Below are 16,749 nucleotides of genomic sequence, written 5' to 3'. Positions count from 1 at the left end.
CGCTCGTCCCCCGCGCGTCGAGACTGGGCAAAGACCCGAAACAGAAACGAAGACAAAAAAAAAAAAAAAAAAAAAAAAAAGAGATGCCTTTCCAATACAAGTTTACTTTTTATGTTTAACAAATACTTTTCATAAGGTGTATATGACATGTTTTAATCAGTGTTATAATAATGATGGTGATGATGATGACTTAATCCAGAATGCATTTTTATAATAGAGGTATATGGGTCACAGGGAGTAAAAGTAATTTAAATTTATACTTTCTGTTCTTGTTGTTGCATAAAAGGATGCCAGAGCGACCAAGTATAAACAGATGCTCCCTTAGGGTAAAATTCTGTGAGATGTGGCTGGAGATGGGAGTTCAAGGAGAAAAAGAAACTACCTAAAATATCCAGCTCTTATAGAAGGGCTTGTTCATGTTATTGATGGTGGATATCAAATCATGATGGTATCATGGATCCTTTTGGCCAGCTTTAAAAGAATGATGTAACTGTCTTATTTTTATATGTCATTCTTTACAATAAGCTGGAATACATCCTTTGCAGCTATGCAAATTTGAAGTGCAGTTTTTAGATAACTTAAAAATGTACAAGGGTGGATATAGCAGGGGTCTACAAACGACTGGCCAGCCCGTTTTTTGTAAATAAAGTTTTATGGAAACAGTCACACCCCTTCGTTTTCACACACGAGGGCAGAGTTGAGTAGTTGTAACAGACTGTAGAGACAGCGAAGTCTAAGATATTTACCATCTGTCCCTTTAACAAAATTTTGCCCACACTTGGGATATACAGGGTTTTTTGTTTGTTTGGTTGGTTTTTGGGTTTTTTGTTTGTTTTTTCTTTTTGTGGTACGCGGGCCCCTCACTGTTGTGGCCTCTCCCGTTGCGGAGCGCAGGCTCCGGACGCGCGGGCCCAGCCGCTCCGCGGCATGTGGGATCTTCCCGGACCGGGGCACGAACCCGCGTCCCCTGCATCGGCAGGCGGACTCGCAACCACTGCGCCACCGGGGAAGCCCTATAGGTTTTTAAATTAACGTCTTCCTGAAGTATAGCGCAGAAAAATGCACAAATCATTAAATATGCATTTTAATGAATTTTCATAATCTAAACATACTCGTGAAACCAGCACCCAGATGAAGACATAGAACATCACCAGCACCCCAGAAGCCCCCTCTGTACCCCCACTAAGGATCACCACTATCCTGACTTTTAATACCGTAGGTTAATGGCATGTAGTTTTTCAAAATTAATTTGCAGTACAAAGGCGGTAAGAGTTTGAGTTCCTCTTCACGTTCAGCATTAGAGAACACCATTTCTGGTGCTTTAAATTTAGCCCAGTTCCCTAAAATGCAAATCAGTTCTGATGTACCCTACTGGGCTATAGACGTTACTGCATGACACCCAGGCCTAATTTTTTTTTTTTATCTTTTTGCAGAGAAGTTTCACTTTAAGTCATGGATGTTGCAGGTCAGTGTCCAACTTCTGAAGTTTTTCACTTCACTAAGTTTCCCGTTATCAGACGAAACTGTGCTGGATTTGAGATAATGAAGAGGGATTTTCCAACCCCATCTCCCTGGGTCTTTCGCAACTGGGAATCTGTCAAGCACCGGGAAAGATTCAGTTAAGTGAATTCCTTCTAAACAGTGGTCCCCAGTGATGAAGTTGGCTAGCAGCCTTTCAAGCCTTGAGATTCATTTCTGTATTTTGTATTCACGTCACATCGTGTGCTTGCTGCAAAATCAGTTGGAAAACACGAGCGTGCGTATTTTTGAAAAATGGTGATTTCTGCCATTGACTTGACCTAGTACCAGTTGTGGCGTCCAGAGGTGACCTGCAGGAAGGACCCTTGGCAGGTCCTTCACCAGGGGCTCTTGGTCTCTTGGCTGACTCTCTGGCAGCTGCATGGGTTTCATTCTGGCCACAGGTCCCCAGAGGCAGCGGGGGGGGGTTGCTTTGTAACTTCCCGACTTTCACCACAGAGACCCAGGGCAGTGTCCTGCCTGTGATACAGATTTGGCCTGAGAATCGTGGCAGAAAGAAAACCTCCAGTCCTCCTCTTAGAAAACAAAACTGTCTCCCTCTGGTGAGCTGCATCCTGTTTCTGTGACTTATTGCTGATGTGTTTTGTTTCAGCACCAAAAGAAATACAGCTCGGAGGAGTACCACCACAGGCTGCAGGCGTTTGTCAGCAACTGGAGGAAGATCAATGCCCACAATGCCGGGAACCACACATTCAAAAGTACCGTGGGGACGCCTTTCCTCCGGGCTTCTCGCCCGTGGCAGGAGGGAGCAGCTCAGATCTGGAAGGAAATCAATGAGTGGGGCCACTGATTAAAGGGCCCACTAGGGGCTTGGGGTGGATGGAGCAGCAAACCAGGCTCTGAAGCTGGGTCTGGCTGACCTCAGGTTCTGACTCTGCCATTATTCTCTGAGATTCGAGGGGTTGTAGCTTTAGGACGATGCTGGTACCCCTGGATGGTTGTGAAGTTTACGGGAGGTGTACAGAAGCCCTGCCCTGTTCCTGCCATCTGCGGGTGCAGCCCAGATGCTAAGCCCCTGGATTGCTGTCGGGGCAGCCTCTTTAGAGACATGCCCTGGACTCATGAGCAGCCTCTTAGGACATCTGCCTTCCCTCCGGGTTAGTTTCACCAGAAACACACACACACTGCGTGTATACTGAGGGCTCAGAAATGACGGCAGTGTCAGCTAAGTTGGTAATGTGGGCAAAAGCATGAGGTGGAAGGGAACCTGAGCTTGAATCTCACTTCTGCCCAGAATTGACTGTGTGACCCCACTCTGAAGTTTTACTCGACTGTAAAGTAGAGAGGATAACGCTCCCCTCGTGGGTTAGGAAGACTGAAGGAGGTGGCAGGTGGGCAGGCACTTGGGGCAGGTGTGCTGGTTCTGTACCCTGCCGTTCACCAGGCTCACTGATGGGGTATCTAAAAATATAGGTGCCCAGGCCCCACCCCAGACCCCTTACGTCTGCATCTCCAGGGTGCAGCCCAGACATTTGTACTGTTGAAAAGCTCCCCCACGGGACTTCCCTGGTGGTCCAGTGGGTAAGACTCTGCGCTCCCAATGTAGGGGACCCGGGTTCAATCCCTAGTCAGGGAACTAGATCCCGCATGCATGCCACAACTAAGAGTCCTCATGCTGCAACTAAAAGATCCCACAAGGCGCAGCAAAGATCCCATGCGCCACAGCTAAGACCTGGCACAGCCAAAATAAATGAATAAATATTACAAAAGAAAGAAAAAGAGAAGGCAAGCTCCCCAGGGAATTCTGAAACACAGTGAGGTTGACCTTGGTATATTGAATTACAGTTGACCCTTGAACAATGCGGGGTTAGAGGCACCAACCCTCTGCACAGCTGAGAATCTGAGTATAGTTTATAGTCTGCCCTCCATATACACGGTTTCTCTGTATACCCAGTTCCTCTGTCCCCACGGTTCTGCCTCCAAGGATCCAACCAACCTGGGATCATGTTGCACTGCAGTATTTACTATTGAAAAAAATCTGTGTGTAAGTGGATCTGCCCAGTTCAAACCATGCGGTTCAAGGGTCAACTGTAAAATCAACTATACTTCAATAAAAAATAAATTAAAAAAAATTTTTTTGGAAGGGTCAACTGTACATGACATTTAAAAATTTAAAGGAGCCAAGTTGCAGGGGCTGTAAGTCGGACACACGTGAACGTGGGGTTTCATTATTTTTTCTCTTTATTAGTGACTTACTGAGCTCCTCTTTTTTGTTGTGTTTTTTTGTTTGTTTGTTTATGGTTTTTCCTTCTCTTTTTCAGTGGGACTGAACCAGTTTTCAGACATGAGCTTTGCTGAATTAAAACGCAAGTATCTTTGGTCAGAGCCGCAGGTGGGTGTTATTCATTGTGACCAAATCTGAGTCTTTTCGCTCAAACCTTTGGAATCAGCTCATAGCCTGCTCTGCTTCCAGAGTGGTTCGTCCCCTCCCCAGCTGCAGCTGGGGGGCCCCCAGGTTCTTGGGGGATCCAGACATGTCAGCTCCCAGCAGTTCGTCAGTCCATGCTCATGGCCTCGTGCAGACCCCAAACTTAGAGTTGCTGGAGAAAATACAGTTGCCCCTTAAAACTGAATTTCGGATAAACAACAAATAATATTTTAGCGTAAGTATATCCTAAATATTGCACAGGACGGACACTACAGACTTATTCATCATTTATCTGAAATTCAAATTTAACTGGGTGAACTGTATTTTTATTTGCTAAATCCGCCTACCCTGTCCTAACTACCTCCAATCTGGGCTCCCAGAAGGACCTGTCATTTAGCATTTGGAACCAATGGGTGGAGGTGGGATGGTTCTGACAGCTACAGTCTTTCTTATTCTCTCTTGGTGATTCCACTTTAATTACATACTTTTCCATCAAAAAGGTTTCTCTTCTTCCCCCTGAAAAAAATGTAATTCGTTGTTTCAGAATTGCTCAGCCACCAAAGGTAACTACCTTCGGGGTACTGGTCCCTACCCATCCTCCGTGGACTGGCGGAAAAAAGGAAATTTTGTCTCACCAGTGAAAAATCAGGTATGCATGACAGTCCCCACCTTCCCCCCCACACACACCAAATAGCCACATTTTCGGCAGTATGCCAGGAAGAAAAACTCAAAAGAATCCCAAAACACAGAGAGTATATCCCCAACTCTATTTTTTTTCTCATCATCTCTCTAGCTGCCTTCCTCTGAAAGGCTGGGAGGTCATTGTTTTTATGGATGGCTCTGGGGGATAAAAGCGTATTTCTTCACTGGGCTGAAGTTTACCCGTCCCCCGTGTTCCACCCCACTGTCTAAAGTTTCCCGTTGGCCTAGGTCTCTTTTCCGGTCACCCAGAACATCACGTTCTCTGTGCCCTTCAGTAACTGCACACCGGGACCCCGTTCCTACCGCCCACACATCTTTTCTTCCCCGTCCTCCATACGCTGCACAAGGCACCAGGGTCCAGCCCCTCCCTGGCTGGCTGCTTTCCCACAAGGGAGCTGCAGGTGGTTAGTGAACAGAACGGAACCCAGCATTTCAGACGTATTCTCAGGAGCACCCCCTGCAGGGCACAGCGTGCCTGGCCAGGGGGGTGGCGGCGTCTTTCCCGCACTCACAGAGGTGAGGACCGGGCCGCTGGCTGGAGGGTCCCAGCACATTGCTCTGTCCTGGAGAGTCTGGACCCACCCCCTGCTGTCCCCTGGAAGTGACAGTGCAATGGCCTTCTTCAGGAAGATGCCAACCTCTCGATCCCAGGAAATACAGGTGAAGGTTTCCCTCCTGGAAGCACTTTGCTTTCCACTGAAACTCTCCATGAGAAACATTTTCTCCTTTTCCTTAAAGCCACATGGCACAGCTCCAAACCCTCCCAGGCTCACTGGGTTCCCAGAACCTGCCTAGTGATCCAGATGTTTAAACCAGCACCCGGAAGCCAAAACAAGTCTCCCCTCCCAGCAGTCGGAGGGGTAGAATGAAGTCAGCCCTCTGCCCCAAGCCCCAAAGGCAGCTTTTAGACCATCTGAGAATTCCATGACCATTCAAAGCAACAAGCGTTAAATGTGGAAGCCCGAAACCTGCTCACCCTTTGGGCAGGTGAGAAGGGGAAGTCGGCCAAGAACGTTCCGGGTCCTTGTGTTAACTGACCCTCGGGCAGGACGGAGCCCCGGGGCGGAGGGGCCAGAACAAGGCGACTACCCTCATGGATGTGTGTGGTCTCTCGCTGTAGCCACCATGCGGTTACAGATACGGGGACCAGATCTGACATTAGCTCAGCAGCCTTGAGGGTTTCTCACTTTACAGAGGAGGAAGCACTGAAGGTACAAGGCAAGCAGATGACAGAGGGCCCTTCCATCCAGGTCTCTGCTCAAGGCCAGTGCTAGCCACTCGGCCCTGCCCTGCCTCCTGCAGTGGTGGCCAAGCCCAGCCTCTGACCAGCCGGGGACGCTCTGACCAGGCCCTCCCTCCCTGCCGAGGGAAGGCTTTGAGAGGAAGAACTGGGGGCCGGGTAACTGCACAACGGGCAGGATCTCATCTACCCCTCTGACAGACAGCCCTGTGAGGGAAGCACGGCTGTTCCCATGTTACAAATGATGAGACCGAGGGTCAGAGGGGGCAGCAGCTCGCCCAGGTCGCACGGTGGGTGTGGGGCAGAGCTATGATTTGAACCAGGCTGGCAGGCTCCAGCGCCCGACTCTGAGCCCCCGGGAGGCGCCGGGAGGAAGGTGGCCGGGCAGCGGCAGTGACCGCGGCAGAGGACGGGGAGATGGACGGATGGGGCAGGACACGCAGAGTCTGAGGGGTTTGGGGCGTATATGGGTGGGATCATCTGGGAGACAAGGGTGTCTGGGCCTGGGTGGAGGTCAGGGCTGAGCGTTTGGGGAGTTGTCATTTTAACAGTTAGGACTGTGGGGGAGATTGGAGGTGGAAAGGTGAGAGAGAAGGTTCTAGAAACGGCTCTGGCGAGTCCTTCTGTTGGAAGACAGTGGGAGGAAGAGGAGCCAGCATAAGATTCAGAAGTAGAGGGACTTCCCTGGCGGTCGAGTGGTTAAGACTCAACGCTTCCACCGCACGGGTTCCATCCCTGGTCCCGCATGCCAAAAAAAGATTCCGAAGAACAGAAGAGCACAGAGTGGGGCCGGGAGGGAGGGCTCTGGCCTCGAAGGCCGGTGGGGATCGGTAGCGAGGGGCCAGGATTGGGAGTGCACGGGCGCTCGTCAGCGGTGGCTGCTGCTGCTTCCCCTGTTCGAGCCTCGGCCTCCTCATCTGCAACACGGGGAGAAGGATGCCGGCCTCGCGGGCCTCGTGAGGGTCAGAGTGGACAGTGTGGGCCAGGGCTTTGTCAGCTCAAGTCACGGGAGCCCGGGGGGTCCTGGTCCCTGACCTCCCTCCCCCTCCCCTTGGCCTCTAGGGCCGCTGCGGCAGTTGCTGGACCTTCTCCACCACCGGGGCCCTGGAGTCTGCTGTCGCCATAGCAACTGGGAGACTGCCCTCTTTGGTGAGTGATCAGCCACGGTGCTGGGGGAGGGATGCGGGAGAGGGGTCACAGCTTCGCTCCGAGGCCTGATTCGGAGGGCCAGGCCTGGGCCGTCAGGCTTCTTTGTGGCTTTAGCTGACAGTGCCATTTCAGTTGGACTTCAGGTGTCCCAGCCTCAGGGACATGCAGCGTGCAGACCTCAGCTGACACTTCAGAAGGAATGAGGCTTGTTGAGGAGATGGCCCAAGGGCTCATCCCTGGGTGGGTCGGGGTGCTCCTCGGTGTGGCCACCTGGGGCCTTCCGAGAGCAGAGCCTGCCTGGGAGGCAGCCCTGTAGGAGCTGCGCCCCCTCTCCAGCTGGTCACCTTCAGGCAGGGAAGAGCGAGCGGGGACCCCTGAGCCCCCGGAATGAGGGGTGACTGCCCAGCCGCTGCCTCCTGTGTGGGGAAGAGGGGCCGGCGAGGCTGGCGAGGGCCACCAGGAACCGGCTTGAGGGAAGGCCTGTCCCCTTCCCCTCCCATCTGCCACCACGGGACCCCAGGAGCCGCACGTACGTGCACACCTTCAGGGCCCCCCGCGCCCTCTCACCTGCCCGCTTGGCTGCCAGGCCGTCGCTGAGCTTCTCCCCGACAGGGGCCGGCTGCTGGGGAGACAGCCCTTGCCCTCCGGGAGCTTACCATCTGGTGCCCTTGGGCCCGGGCGGGCGGGGCCGCAGGCGTGGGTCGGCCCGGCTCTGGAGGCGCTCAGCTCACCGGGCTTGCGTTCCTCCCTCCAGGCCGAGCAGCAGCTGGTGGACTGCGCCCAGAACTTCAACAATCACGGCTGCCAAGGGTATGGCCCTGACCGGGGGCGGGGCCTGAAGCCCCTCCTCATTTCCCGGGGTCACTTCTGTCGGGCCTCGTACGGGCCAGGCGCTGCCACCGCCTCTGCCCTCGGTGGGAGCAAAATCGGCCCCGCTTGTGGAGGGGGAAGGTCACCTCACACGCCCAAGGTCCCTCAGCTGGAACGGACAGAGCTGTAACGCAAGCCCAGGCCTGGCTGGTTCCAAGATCCGTCCCCGTTCCCTGGTGTCACCCGGATTTCACCCCACAGCACGTTTGGCCTCACCGGCCACCAAGGCCTCTGGGCGAGTGGCCGAAAGAATTAATAGAATGAGAAGCACATCATCCTCCAAAACCAAGATCCACACACAGGTGTCTGGTTGGCCTCTCCACAAGTTCTCTAAAGCTCTAGCCACCCCAGCTCGGCAGGCCACGTGGAGGAGCTTTCCTGTAGATGTGGCGCAGGGTTCAGGCATAAAGCCTGCGTCTCTGCTGGGCCTGCTTTCCTGGCCCTTTTTATTTTTTTTTTAATTTATTTTTTTTGGCCATACCACATGGCTTGAGGGATCTTAGTGCCCTGACCAGGGATCAAACCCGAGTCCACAGCAGTGAAAGCACCGGGTCTTAACCACTGGACCGCCAGGGAATTCCCCTGGCCCACGGGTTCTTAGGGATTTACCCACGTTTCTCTGTGTCTCCAGCCCTCATCTCCTCCTCATGTGCTCTGAGACCTTTCCTCGGGATGAGCGGCTTTCCCAGCACATACGTGTGTAAAGCCAGGCCCTCGTGCTCCCCCAGGGCACGCTCCCAGCCTCGCCTCCTCTCGCCTACCTGCGGCCCGTCCCTCTCCCAGGCGAGTCCTGGGAAGGCCTGGTGTTCCACCTGCTCTGACAGAGCCAACACGAGGGCCTCCACGCTTGGGCTGCATCTGGGAGTCGGGGGTGAAGTCATGGCCTAGTTGCTGACCCACCATCATATCATGGTTAGCCTCATGGCTTTTTGGTCTCTTTCCTCTTTGCAACTTATAAACACCACCCATCACAAGTCTGAAAGGGCATCCTGGGGCCCCACCATTTTTCCAAGGGATCTGTGTGCTTTGGTTTACTTCATTTTTTCATTCATTCAGCAAATATGACAGCACCTGCCCTGTATGTAGGTACGAGGGATACAGCAGCTGATGTTCTAGCTGTGCTGCAGGTGGGGTGGTGACAGATGCTCTGGACAAAAGCCAGAAGGGACAGGAGATTGATGGGGAGTTGTGGCTGGATAGCTGTTGAGTCTTCTTTACTCCAGGAGGCAACACGAGGTAGAAGAAGATCCACCTTTGGAACCAGATCCTGGCTGTAGCTTTGGGGCCCTGGGCAAGTTGTTCAGCCTTTCTGTGCTTCAAGAAATAACAGCAGCTACCTCCCGGGGTTCTGAGGGGTTGGAAAGTCATGTTTGCAGAGCGTCTGCCCAGGCGGGGCCCAGTGGGCACAGTGGTGGCAATGACAGTCAGCTGGGCAGAGCCTATCGGGTCTTGTTCCTGACAGAGCGAGGGGCCTGGCTTCCAGAGGTCTCTGTCCCACGGAAGCATGTGTGGCTGGACCTTGGACCCTCCTTGTTAGCCTCTTCTGAGTCTGTTGAGCTGTAAACCGAGGCTGGGCAAACAGGGTGGCATTGCTAGCCCCTCGGAGACTTCTCTGCCCCTGGGACATGCCCCAACCACGGCCTCCCAGCCCTGCCAGGGCAAACGTCTGGCAAGCTCCAGCCCCTGCAGGCCCCGCCTCCATCAGGGCCAGTCCCAGGTGGGCACAGCTGTGTGTGCTTCTTGCAGGGGTCTCCCCAGCCAGGCCTTCGAGTACATCCGGTACAACAAGGGCATCATGGGTGAAGACACCTACCCCTACAAGGGCCAGGTAACTCTGGGCAGCCTGGGCTCCGTCTTCTTGATCTGCAGTGCTCCCCGTCTCCGTTCTTGTTCCAGCCTCGGAACACATCTCTTCCCCCGCACCCCCCTGGAGGACTCCCCACTTCCACCTGGATTCTCAGAATTGTCTCTTGCAGCTCACCCGTTCCCCTCCTCTGCTTGCGCAAGCCCCAGCTGTCAGCCAGCCGGGGTTCTCTTACCGCCCTGTGTGTGGCAGCACCCGTCAGGCTGCCCGGCCCTGCCGTGAGGGCACCGGGACGCTGTCTGTTGGCTTCTTCCCTCCCCGTTCGTGCGGACAGCACTCCTGGGCCCACATCCACTTTGTCCAGGGCCTCCCCTGCCATCACCTCACCCCCGCCTGTGCACGGCTGGGCGCCTCGACTGTCCCACAAACCCGGGATTCCTCCTGTATCTCCCCTCTCAGCGATGGGAGGACCACCCTTCCCTAAAATGTCTTGGCGGCCAGTGGTCCGTTCTTGGGGCGGCCCCCTGACCCAGACCTCACCTCAGTCAGCCTTCTGACCATCCTAGACCTTCTCGCATCTGCTCCTTTGGTCCGTCCTGTGTCCCTGCCTGCACTCGGACCTTGGCTTCCCTTCACCCTGGATCACTGTGGGTGCCCTCTCCTTGGGCCCCCCCACCCAGGGGCTGCCAGAGTGGCCTGTGAGACTCAGCTCTGCCCACACTCTGCCTTGTTCAGCACTCTTCAAAGGCTCCTCAGGGCCTGTGAGAGAAACGCCAGGCTCTGGCCTGCCTTTCGAGTCCTGCCCCCCACCCCCACCCCCGCCACCGCCACACGGCACGCAGATCTGTCTTCCCAGTCCTGTCTTTTACTTCACTCTCCCCCTTATAACCCTTCTACTCCCACCCACCCACTTGCTGGTTCCTAAACGCCAGGTCCTGCCTTCTTGTCATCCTGACCGTCTCTCCCGCCTCAGAAGGCTTTGATCTTCCCTCATGTGTCCTTGGCACCTGCCTCTTGTAGGTGAAGTTCCTTGGGCTGAGACTGGCCCGCCCTTCCCCTGCCGTGCAGGCTCTTACTCGGCCCCATTGCTCGGCAAGCTTCCTTGGACTGGGCCAGGCCCCTCCCTCGTGCTCCCAGCAGGTGCCATGCGAGCCCACCTCTGCCAAAGCCAGCACAGGGCCGCTTCCTCCCGCTAGACTGTGAGGTCCTTGAGGACAAGGAGGCCTCTGATTCTCTCATAAGTGACCTCATCACCCAGGCCCTGGGACCCGTAGCTCTTGCTTTATAAATGTTATCAAACTGCATAGGGGAGGCCTGAAGTCTCAGCCCGGGGCCGAGCATCCCTAATCGGTATTACATGACCTTTGCCACCCTGAACAGGATGGTGACTGCAAGTTCCAGCCCAGTAAGGCCATTGCTTTTGTCAAGGATGTAGTCAACGTCACAATGGTGAGTACCAATCCTTCTCTCGGATAGGGAATGTGCTCTGATCAGGAGGCCAGTCTCCACTGCCGTCAGATGGCCAATGGGCACTGCAGGGCAGCCTTTCCGAGCAGCACATCACTTTGATTCAAAAGTTTTGATTATCCGTGAATCTCAATCACCGTGACGGGGGCAAGGTGGAAAACAGAAGGGAAAGAGCAAGAGACTGGCAGTCGGGTGCTCTGGTTCTGACCTGGGTCTGCACACTTCTTCCATCTTGTGTTTCAGTTTCCTTGTCTGTAAAATGCAAGCAGTAGTCCCCATCCTAGCAAAGAGGATGTGAGGATGTGTGTGATATCAGGTATGTGTGTGAGAGACTGAACGTGAATGCACAGAGTATGAATGTGCGTCAGTCAGGATAAACCAGGTTATGCTGCAGGAACAGCTCCAAAATCTGGATGGCTTAAAACAATCAGATTTTATGTCTCGTTCATGTGCCGTGTCCCTTGGTTTAAGCAGGGCTCTTCTCTGTGTCATTGGCTTCACTCCAGGACCCAGGCAGAGGGAAAGAGAGTGGTAAATTATGCACTGGCTCTTAAAGCCAAAACAAGTTACACAGCCACGCCTAACCTCAAGTGGATGGGGAAGTGCGGTACTTCCATACTGCAGTACGGTACAAACCATACTCTGTTTGTCCGAGAGGGAGCTGGAGTAAGTGTGAACAGCCCTCGTGACTCCACTGTTGGCATGTTTGCAAGCATGGGCGAACGTGCATAAAGAGTGAAAGGATATTTCCACGGGTGTGTGTAGGTGTGACGTGTGCTGATGAGAGCAGGAGGCTGAGGGTGTGTGCCCACAAATGTGTGCGTAAATCACAAACGTGGTGTCTGTGTAATGACAGTAGCTACCACTTGATTAAAGCATGTGCCATGCAATCAGCAACAGTAATGAAGTTTATGGAGTGCTGACAGGAGCTATACCAACCACTGAACATGTATTATCAAGACAACCCTAGGAGATAAATGTCATTATCCCCTTCATTTTATAGGTGAAGAAAGGTTCAGAGTGGTTAGTAACGTGCCCAAGGCCACAAAGCTAGAAGTGGAAGCTGGATTTGAACGGAGACCATGTCATTCCAAAATCTACACCCTGTATTTGGGATGTTTCTGACTATGGTAGATTTATCTTCAAACAAGAGCCAGTTTATCTTAGATACACTTACCAAGGGCTGACCCCCTCTGGCCCATTCGTATCCCATTAGGCAGTGAACCGGGAGCTCAAAGGTATCCCTTTTGCCTGGTGCCCATGAGAGCCTTGCCCACGGCACCCGCAGGGCCCTAAGAGCAGGCCAGCACTGGCGTCCGGCCCTCCTTGGCAAGGCCGAGGGATGGCCACAGGAACGGCTGGCCCCACGACATGCTCCCCCTCTTGGTGAGCAGGCCTCCGTGCCTTCCTGGCCTCATCTGCCCTGACCTGTCTGCGCTCACAAGGCCTTTTCTGAGCACAGGGAAGGAAGCTGCTTGCCTACCAGGCAGCCGTTTGCTCTTTGCAGCTGGGTCACTGCCTGCCCCTCCAGGGAGGTAGGACGGAGGAAGGGCTGGTGCCCCAGCCCCTCCAGCCTGACCCTCTGTCAGCAGAGCCCTGGCCTCATCTCACCCTCATTTCAACTCCCTAAGTCTCCAGCCAGGGGAATGGCCTCCTTAGCTCACACTAACCCAGTGGGTCCCAGCAGGGATGGTTTAAGAAATCCTGCTGCATGAGACCCACCCTGGAGATGCTGATGTAATTGTCTGGGGCGCAGCCTGGGCATATTGGGATTTTGTAAAGCTCCCCCGGTGATTGCAACTGCTGCTCTCGCCCGGTCTCCGCAGCTCTGTTCCAAAGCCGCAGCCTCCGGGAAACCTCTGACTTCCTCACGCCACCTTCCCCATTGGACGGGGATGCATCCTCCTCGGGCACACACACACACTTCTACCACCGTCTGGGCCTTATCTGCTCATGGACTTCTAACCCCTGAGTTCTACCAAAAAAAAGCTCCTTAGACTGGCTTTATGGGGGCAGGGGGTCCTGCGGGTGGGAGTGGGGGAGTCACACCCATCTCTGCACCCCCTGGAGCCCCTGGTCCACGGGAGGGCCTTAGCAGGTGGCTGTGAGTGAGCAAATGAGTCCACGCTGCACCCTGGGCCTGGCCCAGAAGGGTGCAGGATTCCCCCGGAGCAGAGCAGGGAGTGGGGAGAGAGATGAGCGCGCGGTCCAGCCCAGCGAAGCCGAGGGAGGTCACAGGGGAGCCAGGGTTTGGGAGGAGGGGCCCATAAGCCAAATAAAAAACCCCAAGGATCCCGGCCATTCAGGCGCAAGAGGGCAGGGGCCCCCATACCAGCCCCCAATACCCAGGGCCTGGCTCTGCTGTAAGGAAGGGCAGCTCCCCCTTGGCAGCAGCTTTTTGGTCTAAAACAGACTTCTCTTCCCTCCTCAGAATCATCGCTTTGAGCCTCTGTCCCCTACTTTGGGGCAAAGGGCCATATTTTGCAAGTGGGGTGGGGAGGTGGCAGAGGCCACGTGTGTCCACCTGTCGGCCCCTCTGTCCACAGAACGACGAGGAGGCGATGGTGGAGGTGGTGGCCCTGTACAACCCTGTGAGCCTTGCCTTCGAGGTGACTGATGACTTTCTGATGTACAAAAAGGGCATCTACTCCAGGTGAGCCGGGGAGGGGCTGGGTGGGCATTTCGCACCTTCCGCCAGTGCATCAGCCTGCAGCCCTGAAGGTCAGGATCCATGGTCCCCAAGTGGGAGGAGGAGAGGCGGTCCCATGGCTGGTCAGGGCTGGGGTCCCGGCCCCCATTTGAGCCCAGAGCTCACCCTTCTTCAGCAGAAGAGCTGCCTCTCGCGATGAAAACGTGTGTTCAGAAATTTGAAGGTGTGAAATAGGAAATAGCTGCTCTCAGACGCCAGAATCCCGTGCTGAAATCTCCACCCCAGGGTTTTTCAGGAAACCCAAGTTCTCTAACACTGGTTTCATCTCCCCCAGGCCTCTTGCCTGTTTTGCGATGTGAGTTCGGCCACTTCCGGTAGTGTCTCCTTCATGGCCTTCCTTGTCATCTGGCCATTCCTAAGTGCAGGTGTTCTCCAGGGCTTTCTCCTCAGCCCTCTGTTCACACACTCCTTGAACTCCACGGCCAGCTGTTTGCTGAGAAATTCCAAGTCTCCATCCGCCAGCCTGGTCTCTGGCGGGTGTTAGACCCACAGATCTAAGGGCCTCCCCGCCGCATCAAGCTGGATGGCCCGTGGAAACCTCAGATCCTGCGTTTCCGTCCCTCACCAGATGCTGCCCCATTAACACTGCTCAGAAGCGTGCTCTCCGCTCCCTCCCCGTGTCTCTGCCCACCGTTGCCTCCTTTGCCTCCTTCCTGCTCTGTCCGTGTGCCCTCACTGCTGGTCCATTCTTCACGCGGAGCCAGAGTCAGCCTTCTGGAACACCCTTCTCGCCACACCAACTTCTCCATCCTCCAGTGTCTCCCCACCGTCACGTGTCTTAGCTCGGCTGGGGGATCCCTCGTGATCTGGTCCTTTCTCCAAGCTCATCTCTCGTCAAAGCTACCCGCGTCCTCCCTGTTCCACCCCGTGCCCCTGCCCCTGCCCTGCTGAAGAGCTCATAGTTTTATACGAGTCCCCTGCCTCCCCAGGGAAGCCTTGCCCCTGCCCCACCCCGTTCCCACCTGGTTGGATCCCCTCCCTTGGGCTCCTGTCAGCCCCCCAGCCGTCACAGCCCTCAGTCCACTGTATAGAAGTAGCCTCTCTGCCATCCTGCTCCCTGCCGAAGGAGGCGTCCTAATCCAGGAGCAGAGTTTTGCACGCTGCTGGTGTCTCGCACCTCGTCCCCGGGCCTGGCACGTGCCAACAACTCAGTTACATGTCGGCTCAGTGATCACACGACCACTGCAGTTTGTCCTCTTGAAATTTTCAGAATTTCCTCATGAGAACTAGTTCACTAGCTAAAATGAGAAACCTGTGTAATTGTCCCAAATACAAGGTAATCTTAAAATTAAATACAGTGGCAACAAAGCAATGCCATGTGAAACTCCAGCCGGACACTGTTGCCCACAGAAGGTGCAGCAGGAGGGCTGCTCTCTCCTTGTTACGAAAGAGGCATCAGAAAGCGTCAGGTGTCAGAGCTGGGCCAGCACCATGCTAAATCTCGCTCCTTTGGGTGAGAAGAACCCAAGGGGCTGAAGAGAATACTTCTCTTGCCTTGTGACTAAAGGAGAGTTAATTCACCACCTTAAATGCCTCCCAGTCCCCACTTTGGGAAACCTTGCTCTAATTCACTTGTTGGATGTGATCGAATCACCCCTTTTTATTTTTTTCTTTGGCCGTGCTGCACGGCAGGCCGGATCTTAGTTCCCCGACCAGGGATCCAACCCACGTCCCCTGCAGTGGAAGCGCTGAGTCCTAACCCCTGGACCGCCACGGAAGTCCCATATATTTTCCATATTTTCAAGCTCTTTCATTTTCATTTTCCAGTACTTCCTGTCATAAAACTCCAGATAAAGTAAACCATGCAGTCCTGGCTGTTGGGTACGGAGAAGAAAATGGGATACCGTATTGGATCGTGAAGAACTCTTGGGGTCCTCAGTGGGGAATGAAGGGGTAAGCAGCTTCCAGGTCCCGGGTGCTGGGAAGGGGCGTGATTGCTCAGGTCTGGGGGCCCTCGGAGTGTGGGGGGGTCTCCTCCACCTCATATGTGGCTTTCAAGAAGGGGCTGCTCAACAGAGCCTTTAGCCCAGGCCAGGAAGAGGGGAGCGTGAGGATGTAACCCTCACACCCCCAAGAACCCTCCAGCAGCCCCTCTCCCATCCTGGACCCCAGATTTTGATGACTCTGTCTGGAACAGGAATCCATTTGGCTCAGGAGGTTCTATGACCACCACTAGGAAACAGTTCACAACACAGGGCCCTGCTGGGACTAAGCCAGCATCTGGGAGGGCCTGTGGGTGAGAAATCCAAGCACGAAGTTTACCCAATGGCTGACGGCCCCTCCTTCTAGAATGGAGCTGGAATCAGGTGGCCTGGGTACCATGATGGGACTTTGTCCCTGTCTCTTCTCTCAGACTCCATGTCCTCATCTGAAAAGGGGGTTTTCATCTGTTACCCGAGGGGTCCCAGTGGTGATTAAATAACTAGGTGAGGGCCTAGGCAGGGCTAAGAACGGGGCCCTCAGGAAAGTCTGGGACAAGTGAGGTATGGACAGAATAAGGAAGAGGGTTCAGGGGGCAGCCAGGTCGAGGCAAGGAGAAGTTACTCACAGGTCAGAGATTTCCTGGTGGTCAGATAAACCCAGTACTGCTGTTTTATGAGTAAATTCAGAGGGCCTAATCCCTGGAGTCAGACCTTGGTTCCGGAAGGGCCTGTGGAGAGGAAGCCGCCAGCCAGGCCTCAGCCCCTCCCTCTGCGCAGGTACTTCCTCATGGAGCGTGGGAAGAACATGTGCGGCCTGGCAGCCTGTGCCTCCTACCCCATCCCCCTGGTGTGAGCCGGGGCGGCAGCAGCAGCGACTGGTTGGTGGATGGAGGACCAGGCAGCCTGGGGCATAAAACCCTGCCCTGGAGGAAGTGAGCAGTGGGAGACCCCCCCCCACAGGGTCCCACGCCGGAAACC

At 54.6% G+C, this 16,749-nt stretch overlaps 1 protein-coding gene across 2 annotated transcripts in view; it reads left to right on the top strand.

Moving 5' to 3' along the window:
- Positions 1 to 16,749, top strand: part of CTSH (cathepsin H) — a 20,077-nt gene that overhangs the window by 2,745 nt on the left and 583 nt on the right. The window contains exons 2-12 of one of the 2 annotated variants that reach the window (XM_024129709.3): positions 1,434 to 1,465; positions 2,132 to 2,237; positions 3,801 to 3,871; positions 4,452 to 4,556; positions 6,912 to 6,998; positions 7,753 to 7,808; positions 9,615 to 9,696; positions 11,053 to 11,121; positions 13,686 to 13,792; positions 15,617 to 15,742; positions 16,549 to 16,725. In XM_024129709.3, coding sequence (XP_023985477.1) covers positions 1,434 to 1,465; positions 2,132 to 2,237; positions 3,801 to 3,871; positions 4,452 to 4,556; positions 6,912 to 6,998; positions 7,753 to 7,808; positions 9,615 to 9,696; positions 11,053 to 11,121; positions 13,686 to 13,792; positions 15,617 to 15,742; positions 16,549 to 16,624 — 917 coding nt within the window. In that variant the 3' untranslated portion in view covers positions 16,625 to 16,725. The other variant, XM_055087878.1, reaches the window with a different exon arrangement.

This window comes from Physeter macrocephalus, chromosome 11 (assembly GCF_002837175.3).
Source record: "Physeter macrocephalus isolate SW-GA chromosome 11, ASM283717v5, whole genome shotgun sequence".
NCBI lineage: Eukaryota > Metazoa > Chordata > Mammalia > Artiodactyla > Physeteridae > Physeter > Physeter macrocephalus.
The sequence above is the reverse complement of the archived record's forward strand: the minus strand, read 5'-3'. Positions and strand labels throughout refer to the sequence as shown.